Source organism: Maylandia zebra, linkage group LG1 (genome assembly GCF_041146795.1).
Source record: "Maylandia zebra isolate NMK-2024a linkage group LG1, Mzebra_GT3a, whole genome shotgun sequence".
NCBI lineage: Eukaryota > Metazoa > Chordata > Actinopteri > Cichliformes > Cichlidae > Maylandia > Maylandia zebra.
Window position 1 is genome coordinate 31,374,915 of NC_135167.1, and position 13,368 is coordinate 31,388,282.

The window sequence follows — 13,368 nt, forward strand, 5'->3', positions numbered from 1 at the left end:
CTGTGTGTGTTTGTGTGTAGAGAGCAAGAGAAGAAGAGTGTCTGCACCATGTCCCTGTTTGATTTGTCCTTCACTTCTCCTGTTGTAATAATAGACTCTAGCAACGCCAGTAATTTGTGTGTTCAGCAGTAGATAACCTTCAGTGTTTGTCCTCTTCACAAAGTGATGTAAACTGCTTTCTTTCCTATCTGATGTTGAATCTTATAAAAATCTGATTTGAAAGCCCCCCCCGGATTACAATTCCTGGTTAGCAAGTGCCTCTGTGTGAGTCTAATCCAGTGCTCCTCTGTGTAGCGAGCTAGTAGTTTGTAGTTTATGTGTGTTATTATTTTGTGATGTATTAGAAACATAATTATCGTGGTTGTTCTTCCAGGCGCACGCGCACCTCGAGCACTTGTTGACCAGAAGTCTTCAGTGATCAAACACAGTCCGACTGTGAAAAGAGAATCGCCCTCTCCTCAGGGCCGGGTAAACAACACAAGGTAGTAAACGATTTTAGATTAAAAGTATTTCTTAATTCTTTTGTATTTGTTAAGCTAAAGGCTTTAGATTGGATGCATTTTAATTGTTGTGTAATTGCTGTTTAGTGTGACTGAACCTGTGTTATGTCCATTCAGTGAGAACCAGCAGTTCCTTAAGGAAGTAGTGCAGAGTGTTCTGGATGGTCAGGGAGTGGGCTGGCTCAATATGAAAAAGGTGCGCCGCCTGTTGGAGAACGAGCAGCTTCGTGTGTTTGTGCTGAGTAAGCTGAACAGAGCCGTCCAGTCGGAGGAAGACGCCAGGCAGGAGATCATTCGGGATGTGGTGAGATCTTTGTTCTTATTCATTATTCCATGACAGCGCTTGCCTGTACCAGGAGTATTTTTAACCTGGGCTATATTTTCTCATTTTGTTTAGTCTAAATGATTAATCTGGACAAAAACATTTGGAATTGGTCCAGTATTGAGCCAGAACAATATAGAAGGAAGTTCTGAAACAGTATTCTAAGGCTCTGCTGTGTTTGATATCAACCTGCCAGGCTTTTGCATATACAGATGCAACAAAATAAAGCTAACCACAGTTCCACCACTCTGCAGCATGTTAAAGCACTTATCTGTTAAAAGTGCTTGGCTGTAGGTTTTCTTCTCCTTTTTCACTAGCGGTCGTTATTTCGTTTGAAACATAATCACTGCAAAAAGTGACAAAAGAACAGCTTTTCAATAAGAGTCCTAGCCCCCCATAATGTATACATACATTAATGTATAACATTATGGTATCCTTTCTGCCCTCTCCACCCATCCCTGGTTGGTACTCTTTGAGTTTGAGTGATGGTCCCACCGTTGGCTTCCTGCAGCTGCTTCCATCACACAAGATTTTCGAGAGCAACTTATCCTGCATGTTTTTATGGTGTATAAACACTTAGAAGAACAGTGAACTTCGAGGATTTTTTTAATTTTCAGAATATAACTATTGGAATAATAATTCCATGAGATTATATATTATATATGAAGTGTTTCAATCTGGGACTTGTTCAAAGTATTGTTTGCCTTTAATAACTGAGACTTGTTTAAGGTTTTGAAATGATAGTCTTTGACGATGGAAGCTTGTAGTGTTATTTGTATTTTTCTATTCAGTTTTTCAGTAGAAACCATGTTACTGTGTTTTGTTTCCAGGAGGTGAACAGGAAGGTGTACAAAGGCATGTTGGACATCTTGAAGTGCACCGTTTCCAGTCTGGAGCACTCCTACACTAATGCAGGCCTCGGGGGAATGGCCAGTGTATTCAGCCTGCTGGAAATAGCACGTACACATTATCAAACCAAAGGTATGCCTCATGCTTTTAACACGGAGGAGTGGAAATGAGTGAGTTAGAGGATTTATTTATTTACTTTTACTTTTCTCAGCTTGTTTAAGATTCTTTGTGCTGAGGAGTGTAACGGCAGCGAGCCTGTGCTACTAACACTTGTCCGTCTTTGCACTGTTTATATTAAGCTTTGTGTTGCATGTTAGACTTCGAAGCACTAAAAGTGTGATTTTTCTTACTTTTAATTGATTCCCAGTTTAACCCACCGCCTCTTTTGTTTTTGTGTATTTTTGATGACCTCTGTTTTTGGCCCCTTAATTTCCGTAACTCGGTAGACCCAGAAAAGCGCAAGCGAAGCCCCACAGACAGTGCTGGCAGCCCAGGGAGTAAAGAGAGTCCTTCTGGTCGTATGGAGACTGCCAGACCTCAGGGCCTTCTGAATATTCCCCACCTGCAGCTGCCACACCACACAACGGGCAAAGGAGCCCGCCATTTTGATACCCGGAGTCTGAATGAGGAGAACTTTATTGCCTCGATTGGTGTGTACACCACTCCAGCCCGGTTGCATGTGCACTGTAAAAATCCCCTCCCCCTACAAGCTCATCACCCTTAATACCAGTCTCCCTCCCCTCCTCCAGCCGTCTCAAAGAAAGATCCCCTCACTTGTTCCAGACTCAGATTCTTGCAGGGTAATAATATTCCACACATTTTGACTAAAAATAATCGCAAGAGTGGGCAGCCAAACTAAAAAACCAAAACAACAATAATAACAATAATGTTCTGCTTAGATGATTTTCGAAATTCAAATTCAGAATGAGGCCTTGGTTGCAGACATGATGAAAGCCTTGCAAAGTGTCTGGAATATATCCCTGTCTTTCAGCCTGGACTGCGTGTGCTTGTCTCCCTTCCCTTAAACATCTGTGCCCCTGTTTGCCTCCTTCCCAGAGTTCTGTCGTTAGCCTCTCGGCACCTTGAATGCATGTCATTGTTTTGGTCTTCTAATACGTAAATCTGCAGTAGTGGATGAGGGAAACCAGAGGTATGCGCATCAGTAGTCGAGACTACCCTCACTGCAGGTTTTCTGCAAGGCGTGCTGTAGAAAATAGCAGCTCCCTTTGCTCTCAGCATGGTGGGTGGAAGAATCACTCCCCAGTAAACAGTCCCAGTAAGAATGCAAATGTCACCTAAGAAGCTTTTCTATTGGTCCAGATGGAAGTAAGTGGAAAAATCTTTAATAATCTCTTCAGGATTTCAATTTCCAAAAGTTATTCTGGGTCTGTATACAGGGGACTTTCTCAGCTAAACCACCCTGACGCCTCTCCTACCCATACCCCCTTCTTTTCTTGTTAGAAGCTGCACCTTCAATTCTACAGAAAGCTGTGAGACTTGCATCCTGGCTTCTGCAACTGCTCCATTTCACATGCTGGCTAATCGGCCTCTCAACCTCATCCCATGCTCTTTTCCAAATCATCCATCTCTCTCCCTCTCTCGCTCTCTTTCTATCTCCTGATCTCTCTCTCTTGCTGTCTTACTTGTGCTCTGGAGAGCCAGACAAATGCAATAAATGCAAATCAGTGGCCTGTAATTAGAGCAAAAGCTCATTCTGACGTCACTGTGTGGCTCTCCAGGACTTTGTGCCAGGAACTACGGGTGTGTTGTAATGTTCCCTTAGTAGCTGTTACACATGATGGATTCAATGTAAAAAAAAAAAAAAAAGTTCTTTTTCTATTTTTTAAAATGTTCCAGATTAAAGCAGAGCTACATGCAAACATTACAAAATACCTTCCGTCAATATTGACAGATTCTCAATGCTTACTTTGTTTTGCTTTTGATTTTGATGCTCATCCACCATACATGCCTTTTCAACCAGCTCTCTGACTCTCTCTCTGTCTTTCTCTCCTTGCTTGCAATGCATCTTGGGTAGAATTGTGGAGCAAGCACCAGGATAAGCAAAAAGCTATGGAAAAACAACAGAGTAAGAGACTTTTCACACACCCAAAAAAACCCAACAAAAAAGGATTAGGGTGTTCAGCTGCTGACCTTTTTTTCCTGCTGCCTTCTGTCTACCTTTTCAAACTTACCAGGATCTTTTATACATGAATAAATAAAGAAATGAAGGAGAATAACCCAAGAAATATAGTTACACAGGTCTTGATTTTACTCTTACAAATAAAATGTGTATCAGGCTGTTTTTTCTATAAAATAATTAAGGCTAAAGCATTTTACACAAATACAATACTTTTAGGGAAAAGAAAGCATTTTATTTTCAAAAGTGCCATGCTGTGTTTAATAGAGACTGTTTCCAAAATCTTGTGGAACTTAATTGACATTTTTTTAAAAAAAAGGGGGAATTTCAATATGTCATTTTGTTTTACCAGTGTGTTTCTTTTTCCTTGCAAACATGCATTATGATGAACAGAGATGAATACCTGCTGCCCTGTCCTCCTCTTTTAACTGTATTCTTTCCAGTTTCAAGTGGCTTGCTGTAAACTGTGTGTTTGCAGCCAATATTTCACAGGTACACTTAAAAGCCTTATGAAATGTTAGAAAAGTTAAACGTCACAAAATCACGGGGGGGGAATGAAAAAGGAACAAGGAAGGGTCAGGATGTACTCGTCACCATCTGCACCTGCGGAGGTGATGGAACAAATTGCAAATCACACTTGAAACAGAAAATGTCTCCTTTACCGTCCATCAGTTTGTCTGCATGCCTAACTGCCTGTGTCTGTTTTTGGTGTAACTTGGGCCACATTTGCAGCATTGACTGAGACTTAATGTCACACGCTCTGGCAGTTTTGTTTTCATTTGTAACTTTTTCCCAATTTTACTGCACTCTGCTTGCCCCTTCTGTCTTTTCTCTGTCTGGTCTTGAACAACTTAAGCTGTTTTTTTGTTTTGTTTTTTTCATTATAACACCAGTATTTTATATGGAAAGATAAAAATAAAATAATTAGAACTTTTTTTTTTTTTTTAAGATGCAGGAATTATTAATTTTTCTTCTTACAGTATTTTTCAGCTAGAATGAGGTTAAGGCACCAAGTCTTTGATACCAAACTTTGATAAGCTAGTGTTATACTGTATGCTTTGCTGTGCACAAGTGCAATGCAATGTTTAAATTGAGGCTTTGGCACTTCAGATGGATGTAGCGTCAGTGTCGCTGTGCTGTGCTGGCTTTGAGTGAGGCGGCTCTGAATAAGGTAAGAAGGCAGCGTAGTTGTCTTCATGAAAATGTGCTTATAATCATGCCTATTTTGCAGGGTCAGAAGGAGCAAAGCAGCAGCGCCCCCAGGTGACAGATGCAGAGGAGAAGAAGTCCCAAATCAGTGCTGATAGTGGCCTGAGTGTAACATCTGGATCTCAGGTTTGTATATGCAGCACTGTGCGAAAACATGTGTGAAGCATAGAGAAGATTAAACTAGGTTTAAAATATAAAAGCTTAATAGTTCAATCTAATTCCCCAGTCTTTGTATATGTTTTTGCCAGAGCCTGTAATTCTTGTAGTATTCAAGTTTTGATGTTGTTTCCCTTGAAAATACCATTACATATAAAAATACCAATGTATTGTTTTTTGTTTTTTTTTCTTTTGGGTTACAGAAGAGTGACACTGAATCTGTAGCAAGCTCAGAGCCACCAATCCTGACAAGGAGCACCAGCCAGGACTCAGAGGCCAGCACAGTGGTAGGGCATGGCCAACTCAGATATTAGTCACTAAATTTTGGTTTATTCCACCTACAAAGTAATTAAAAAAAAAAATAAAAAAAAAAAAGAACCAAGAAATGTGGGTGGTATGTGTTAGCATATTGTTAGCTGTAATAAAACAAACCAGTCCTCTGAGAGCTGTGACGTTGCTGTTGCTAGGTTATAGATTTAGTGAAGACTGAAAATGCCAAATGTCCTTAGATGATGAGTTTTCAGCCTCTCCATGAACAAAAGTAATTATATAAAAATGATGCAGATGTCATTCTCAAAGAGTGCAACCATTTAAAAACATGTAGTCATCATACAGTGATGTTAAGAAGAATGAAAATGGGCACCTCACAGTCACTGAATATCATGGAGTCAAATCTGAGGCTATTGGTTCTCCAGCTAAAGCTTGTAGGGCAGTAGGACAATGATCCCAAGCACAGCAGTGAATCTACAGCAGAGCAGCTGAAAAAGAAAAGAATTAAGATGTTGCAATGGACCAGTTGAAGCCCAGACCTCACTATGATTGAAATGATGTGGTTGGTCTTTATCAGAGCTGTGCATAGAAGAAATGCACATAAACCTCAATGAACAGAAACAGCAGTATCAGAGTAAAGAAGTGTGTTGTGGCCAAACTTCTTCCACAATGTGAGAGGTTGATAAAAGTACACAGGAAAAAAAACCCCATAATTTCAAGGTATATCTGATTAAGGTGGTTTTTAAAACTGGTGTAGTGCTGGGTTAAGATGAGGAATATGTTGCATAACTGTTTAATTTATTTTGCGTGATTGTGCTTTTTTCTTTTTTTTCTTTTTTTAATGTTTTTTAGTAACTAAATACTCCCAAGAATAAACCTTCCCCACTTCTGTATTGTTCTTACACCTTGGTTCTTACTTTGTAGATAAGCAATAGCTCTGGAGAAACTCTCGGAGCTGACAGTGATCTGAGCAGCACAGCAGGCGATGGCCTTGGCGGGAGAACCGCCCCTCATTTAACTCAGTCCAGGGGGACTCTTTCTGACAGCGAGATTGAAACCAACCCAGCCACCAGCTCAGTGTTTGTAAGTAAAGGACTCACTGCTTTGTTTATGACTTCACAAGTTAAAATAAGTGAAAGCTTCACAAAAGGTACTGGGCCTTGGTGGGATTTCAAGGTTCAGTTGAAGTTCAGTCACAACCAGTAGAGGTTAAAACTTGAAAAAGTTGAAGTGGAAAATAGTTTTTGTTTCTTTAACTAAGATTAAACTAAGGAAACCTACATCTTCCAGCAATTCAGTGTTCGTGTTGCGTTAAAACCCAAGTGGTGTCAACGTATTTAAATGAATTTAAGCTAGTTTTCTATATTTGCACATTTGCGAACATATTTGGGGTTATTGTAATAACTTCTGATTCACTTTGTCTTTTTTTCCAAAGGGGAAGACCCATACTCTGAAACCTGGTGTAAAAGATCATTTACCTGCCTTGGCAAAGGGGCTGCCTGCACAGCCCATCGAGGACACCAGTATGAGGATTTACCTTTTCGAAGGCCTGCTGGGTAGGCTCCTGCTCTCTTGTTCTAAGGCTTTCTCTTACAGTTTGCTCCAACAGCTGATGCTTGGTAAAAACTTGCTTTCTGTTCTTTGTTGCTGTACTAACAACTTAAAATTGGTCCTTCCACTAAAGTAAAGACGGAAGCACTTTCAGTTACCCCTTACTTACTTTAACTTACGCAACTTCCTAATTTGGTTTGCCAGTTAATGTAATCACAGTGAACTTTCACTAATTTGGGAGTTGCTTATAATAGAGCAAAGCAGAAGTCAGACATGTGATGATTTAGGATTATGTAATGTTAAATGCTACAAACCAGTAAACTACAGCTAAAGGTTAAAAGCTGTTTTGTTTTGTCTAAAAAATAAAATAAACTGTAAAGATAATTGTAATAATAGTAGTAGCCCACTACATGCCAGTATAACAGTTTCAGTGTTCTCCATTGATTCTTCAAGTGTCTGGAACGCCACTGAAGGCTCAGACATCACTCCTCCAAAAAACATTCCCTCATTTGATGCTTTCATCATGGTGGTTCAGAGTGCTGTTGACTTTGGACTCAATGGAGTCCAACATCTCCATAGATATACATTTGGTTAAAATTTTTGGTGACTTTATATAAAAGCGTATACAGATATTTCTAATTGTGAAGCCCCTCCCACAAGGCCTTATAGCTGGAACAATTGTCATCTTTGATCACTCCCATTATTAAGATAGAAATGCTTTATTCTCTGCCAGGTTTTTCCTTTAATTTGTCACTCCTTCCTAACCTGTGCAAATGACTAATTTTCTTTGCTGAAGGTGGCACTTGTCTGTGACTTTTTCTGAATGACTGTAATTTAGAACACCAGAAAAAATGGTATCTAACTGTGACTCTGTGTAACAAAACAGGATGTCAAACTAAAGTAAGAACGTAAGATAGTGGCTCATCTCCTTGAGTGCTGTTATAAAATAACAAGCCAGCCAAGTTCTAGATCTGTGAATATCTGGGCTTGCTTTGTCCATTTCTCCTTGTTTTTGTTCGTCTCGTGTGGGTTTCGACCCGCTCCGCTTTTGTTGTTGCCATTAAACCTACTCACCTCTTCGCCTAACCCCCTCCTGCTTTTGCTGCTTTTTTTCCCTCCTGCTGCTCCTCATGGGGAATTCTTCCAGGCCGTGATAAGAGCTCCGTTTGGGATCAACTAGAGGATGCTGCCATGGAAACCTTTTCACTAAGTAGGGCTGATCTCTTGCCTTTGCCCTTTAATTCCTTTGTGTTTGTGGAGCGTATCCACGGTTCACCCCAGCTAGCTCTGTGTTTAATCTCTGTGGGGTTTTCTTTTTTCCTTGCACATCTGTGTTAAACATACAGAGGGGTAGAGCATGTAAGCAATAGGAAGATGTCTCACAGGAAGATCACAGTTAAACTAGGAGCTTTTAGTTAATGTTTCTTTGATTTTTCTGTTCACAAACATTTTCCCTCTAACTTTTATTTTAACCTAACAGCCTAACATTTCATGGGTTTGCACACTGAATGAGTGTTACCTTTAAGTGCTGGTAGAGATGTAATTACCAGCTGAACACACTCAAGCAACCAGCTGATGAGTGATACTGTTAAATGTCAAGATTCCTAGTGACCAATTACCACATTGTAATAGGGGTGAGAAAAAATGATGTAATGGAAAGTGAAAGCAACTAATTTGAGGCTAAAGGGGGAAAAAAGCTCCACTAACTTGTTATTTTGGAAAGGTTACAAAAACCGCACTTAAAAGCTGCAGCAGACAACACTGTACCTGGTGTGTGTGTGTGTGTGTGTGTGTGTGTGTTTTAACCAAACCATTTTGGTTTAGTTTTCATTTGACCTGTTTTGATGTGCGCTTAATTATGCTCATCCAAATGTTCCAGTAAACCTTATTGTGTGTAAGATGTGTTAACGACCAGCATGTATCAGACCCCGATACATGCATATTTTCTCCTGTTATAGAAATGTATGCAAATCTTTGAAAGAGCTTGGTGGCTGCATGTGGTGTAGTTTGTGTTAATATGTTACCAGCCAAGGTGCAGACAGAAGCTTTTCAAATTTTGGGGAGCTTCATCTGTCTTCTTGATGTTTCTAGGTAAGGAGCGCTCCACACTTTGGGACCAGGTGCAGTTCTGGGAGGATGCCTTCTTAGATGCTGTTATGTTGGAGCGTGAGGGCATGGGCATGGACCAAGGACCTCAGGAGATGATTGAAAGGTTCCACTTGGCCATTGTTTTAGTTCAGCCAGTGTGATTTATGTTAATTTTCATATGCTTTTTTTTTTTTTTTCTCTTGGTCTTGGTTTTTTCACTATGTTGCATCACCGTTTTCATATCTACTCCATGGAACTCATTGTGGACTGTGAATAAGTTCTTCTGTGTTGCATGTCGACACAGATACCTGTCACTGGGAGAACATGACCGCAAGCGCCTGGAGGATGATGAAGACAGACTTTTGGCCACCCTGCTGCACAACATGATTGCATACATGCTAATGATGAAAGTATGGAGTGCTTTTTGTCAGTTCATTCAAAGCACAGTAAAACTGTTTGTTAATATACACAAATTTTTGTTTCCCTGTGAATATGTCAGCCTTTGAGGTTTGTGTTTGTTTGTTTTCATGTAGGTGAGCAAAAATGACATCAGGAAGAAAGTGAGGCGCCTGATGGGCAAGTCCCACATCGGCCTCACGTATAGCCAAGAGATCAACGAGATACTTGACAAACTGGCTCAAATGGTAAAAATTTGTATTCGTTTTATTTCACCCAGTTAAACTTCAGTTCATTGTTTTGATGAAATATGTGCTGAACTACATTTGCAGAACGGCCGAGAGCTGTCCATCAGGCCCAGCGGAAGCCGTCACATCAAGAAACAAACATTTGTTGTTCATGCTGGCACTGATACTACAGGAGACATCTTTTTCATGGAGGTATGCAAAGTCTGCATTTTATGTGTACTGTCTCCCTAATGACTTGGTCACATTAGAGTAAAAATAAGAGGGCATTCTGCTTGTGACTAGGAAGAATTTGTGGTTTGTCAGATTGATTACTAGTTACAACTTTTTGCTCACAGGTTGAGCACGTAACCGCCAAATTGGCGCACTAAAGTTGCAACCATTGTTGGTTGCAGACTTAGTCCCTGTCTTTGACGTAACCATTTCATAGATGTGATTGGAAGCTCCGCAGTAATGCGGACGCTGCACCGGTCCGTTGTGGTGAAGAGGGAGCTGAGTGTAAAAGCGAAGCTCTCAATTTACCGGTCGATCTACGTCCTTACCCTCACCTATGGCCACGAGCTGTGGGTAGTGACCGAAAGAACGAGATCGCGGATACAAGCGGCAGAAATGAGCTTCCTCCGAAGGGTGGCTGGCCTCTCCCTTAGAGATAGGGTGAGAAGTTCGGCCATCCGGGAGGGGCTCAGAGTAGAGCAGCTGCTGCTCCACATCGAAAGGAGCCAGCTGAGGTGGTTCGGGCATCTGACAAGGATGCCCCCTGGGCGCCTCCTGGGTGAGGTGTTCCAGGCATGTCCCACCGGGAGGAGGCCCCGGGGCAGACCCAGGACACGCTCGAGAGATTATATCTCTCGGCTGGCCTGTGAACGCCTTGGTATTCCCCCGGATAAGCTGGAGGAGGTGGCTGGGGAGAGGGAGGTCTGGGCCTCTTTGCTTAGGCTGCTGCCCCTGCGACCCGGCCCCGGACAAAGCGGATGAGGATGGATGGATGGAGATTGGAAGCTCATTACACAGTCGCAGTAATTTTAGGTCATGTTGTGGTCTTAAACCACTGTTTTCACCAGTGTGCCTGTAGCATAACGCAAAGGTTGTAGCAAAGGATATTTTTCTAAAATATCAAATGGTCTCAGAGTGTCTGAAACTTTCCTGAACATAGAAATAGTGTGCTTATTTTACTTGTGCTTTATTGTTCCAGGTTTGCGATGATTGCATAGTCCTGCGCAGCAACATCGGTACCGTTTATGAACGCTGGTGGTACGAGAAACTCATCAACATGACCTACTGCCCCAAGACCAAGGTGCTGTGTCTCTGGAGACGCAACGGCCAAGAGACGCAGCTGAATAAGTTCTATACCAAAAAGGTCAGAGGCTTCTTGTGTCTGCATCTCTTGTGTTAAATGATGCAGACACATCATCTTCTTAAGAGATGTGTCTGCATCTCTTAAGAAGATTCTAAAATCGAATAACTTTCTGATTGCTTTCCAGTGTCGTGAACTCTACTACTGTGTTAAAGACAGTATGGAAAGGGCTGCAGCAAGACAGCAAAGCATTAAACCAGGTATGGAGTGAGTTAGAGCAACCACAGGTTCCTTTTTGCATCTTATTTCATTCATTATTCTCTTTAACATGGGCATTGTTTCTTTTGACAGTTTGATTGTTGAGTAGTACAAAATAGTATTTTATTTTGATTAATTAAATATTTTAGAGCAGTCAGTATTGCATAGATATAGATATGTTGATAATAACACAAAACATGGACAGACCTAAAGTTTAATAAAGCACTGCTGCAGTTTTGAAATTTCCAAGTACTTCCAGGTTGTTTAAGGTAAGAAGAACATGTGACAAGCTTTCAGACATTCCTGTTCCTGTGTCCATCCTTCAGGTCCCGAACTGGGCGGCGAGTTCCCCGTCCAGGACATGAAGACTGGTGAAGGTGGACTACTGCAGGTCACACTGGAGGGAATCAACCTTAAATTCATGCACAGCCAGGTAAGAGACCAGTTCTACTGCAAAGAAACTGCGTCTCATCTCACAGAAGGGCATGACAATGTAGAATCACTCATGATGGTTCAGACTTCATCGTCCTTCTGTCCACCCTCTCCGCTCGTCTCTCGTGTTTGCCTCTGAATCATTTCCTTTCATCGTGTGACGTCTTCCTCTATCACTAAGAAAATCCTTACAACACATTTGATTGGCATCTACTCATACCTGTTTTTCCCATAGAGGAAGAATTCCTGTTTGTGCTTTTGCTTTTTTTGGATTTGCCCCCCCCCCCCCCCCCGTTTCTGTGTGTGTGTGTGTGTGTGTGTGTGTGTGTGTGTGTGTGTGTGTGTGTGTGTGTGTGTGTGTGTGTGTGAGAGAGAGAGAGAGATTGTGTGCATGTCTTTGCCAAAAAATGAACCCATCCTTCCACACAAGTTTCTTTCGACATCTGTGGTGCTCGGATTTCATGTTGAGTTACTGTGTGGGAGGAGATGTTAATCTGTTCGTGTGTGTGTAAGAGTGACGTTCCACAGTGGTAAGACGGATGACCTTGAGAAAAGACTTTTCATTAATAATTGGCTATTTTATAGCAACCTTTGATTTTAAGTTTGGACCCCTTGAACATCTTCATGTGTTGTCTTCATGTCTGAGCAGTAGTGATAGTTGGGTGCTTTGTTTCCACAGGTTCATTTAAAATGTGTAGCTCTGATTGAACTATGCTGAATAATACAAATTAGGGGTAGAAGTGTTCATTGTTAGATACCCACTATCTTTAAACTGGCATCAGTTCACCCGAGGTCCTACGTTTTTTTTGTTTTTGTTTTTTCCTTTTAGAAAATTCTGCAGCAGTGGTGTTCTGGGTAATTTGGACGGTCCATCACACTGCAGAGACGTGTCATTGGACCCACTTTCCACCCCCCAAAAACTGAAATATAATTTTTCTGTTACCGCATAAATTTCTCCCATTTTAATTACATGCACTGCAGTATTATGCAAAAGACTTAATTGTACCTTGTTATATTTTGGATGTTGTGATTAATTAGAAGCAAAATGCCCAAACCCAAGTTTTTGGGATAGTACTGTATCCGGTTGTTCAGTGATGACGCGACGAATCCTACTTCCGGGTCTAAAGTAGTCTGCGTTTAATATGGCTTTTGTGTTGTTAACATGTTTAATGTTATGTATTTTCTTCTATTTGATCTCAAAAAGCTCCTAAAACAGTCAGTGATCCCTGTTGACCTCCCTCGGCTTTTATTGCCGCTAATAATTTATTTAAGCTCAGTTTTTAAAACCTTAGGATGTAACTACAGCCCAGCCCATGCAGCAGTATATGAATGACTAACCTCGTATTGTGGATGGATTATCTCAGTTGTTCTCCTGGCTGAAGTTTGGTCCTTTTACAGCATCCTGCCATGCGATTACATTTGTTCCTGACCACCGAGAACACTCACGTTAACTTTTATAGAGTGGAAAAAAAGTTAGCTTGTTTATATTATGCTAACATAGCTGTGTCGCTAGTGGTCACGTAGCACATCATTATATACCAGCTAGCCAAACTTCAGTAACCCTACAAACGTCACTGCTGTTTAGTTTTCTGTCTTCATTTATGTTGGAAGTGATAGCAGAGCTGTACGTTTTAATTTGTTTCCAAAACCCCGCAGTCAGG

General features: G+C 41.1%; 1 protein-coding gene across 19 annotated transcripts in view; it reads left to right on the forward strand.

Moving 5' to 3' along the window:
- Positions 1–13,368, forward strand: part of madd (MAP-kinase activating death domain) — a 53,812-nt gene that overhangs the window by 31,255 nt on the left and 9,189 nt on the right. For 12 of the 19 annotated variants that reach the window (XM_076884951.1, XM_004558048.6, XM_076884978.1 and 9 more), the window contains 17 exons: positions 374–482; positions 618–804; positions 1,653–1,803; positions 2,118–2,321; positions 3,707–3,757; positions 5,040–5,143; positions 5,377–5,460; positions 6,368–6,526; positions 6,879–6,999; positions 8,142–8,204; positions 9,086–9,206; positions 9,387–9,492; positions 9,616–9,726; positions 9,811–9,918; positions 10,916–11,080; positions 11,205–11,277; positions 11,602–11,708. In XM_076884951.1, coding sequence (XP_076741066.1) covers positions 374–482; positions 618–804; positions 1,653–1,803; positions 2,118–2,321; positions 3,707–3,757; positions 5,040–5,143; positions 5,377–5,460; positions 6,368–6,526; positions 6,879–6,999; positions 8,142–8,204; positions 9,086–9,206; positions 9,387–9,492; positions 9,616–9,726; positions 9,811–9,918; positions 10,916–11,080; positions 11,205–11,277; positions 11,602–11,708 — 2,024 coding nt within the window. The remainder of the gene's footprint in view (positions 1–373; positions 483–617; positions 805–1,652; positions 1,804–2,117; positions 2,322–3,706; positions 3,758–5,039; positions 5,144–5,376; positions 5,461–6,367; positions 6,527–6,878; positions 7,000–8,141; positions 8,205–9,085; positions 9,207–9,386; positions 9,493–9,615; positions 9,727–9,810; positions 9,919–10,915; positions 11,081–11,204; positions 11,278–11,601; positions 11,709–13,368) is intronic. The other 7 variants (XM_012920974.5, XM_076885013.1, XM_076885010.1 and 4 more) reach the window with 3 other exon arrangements.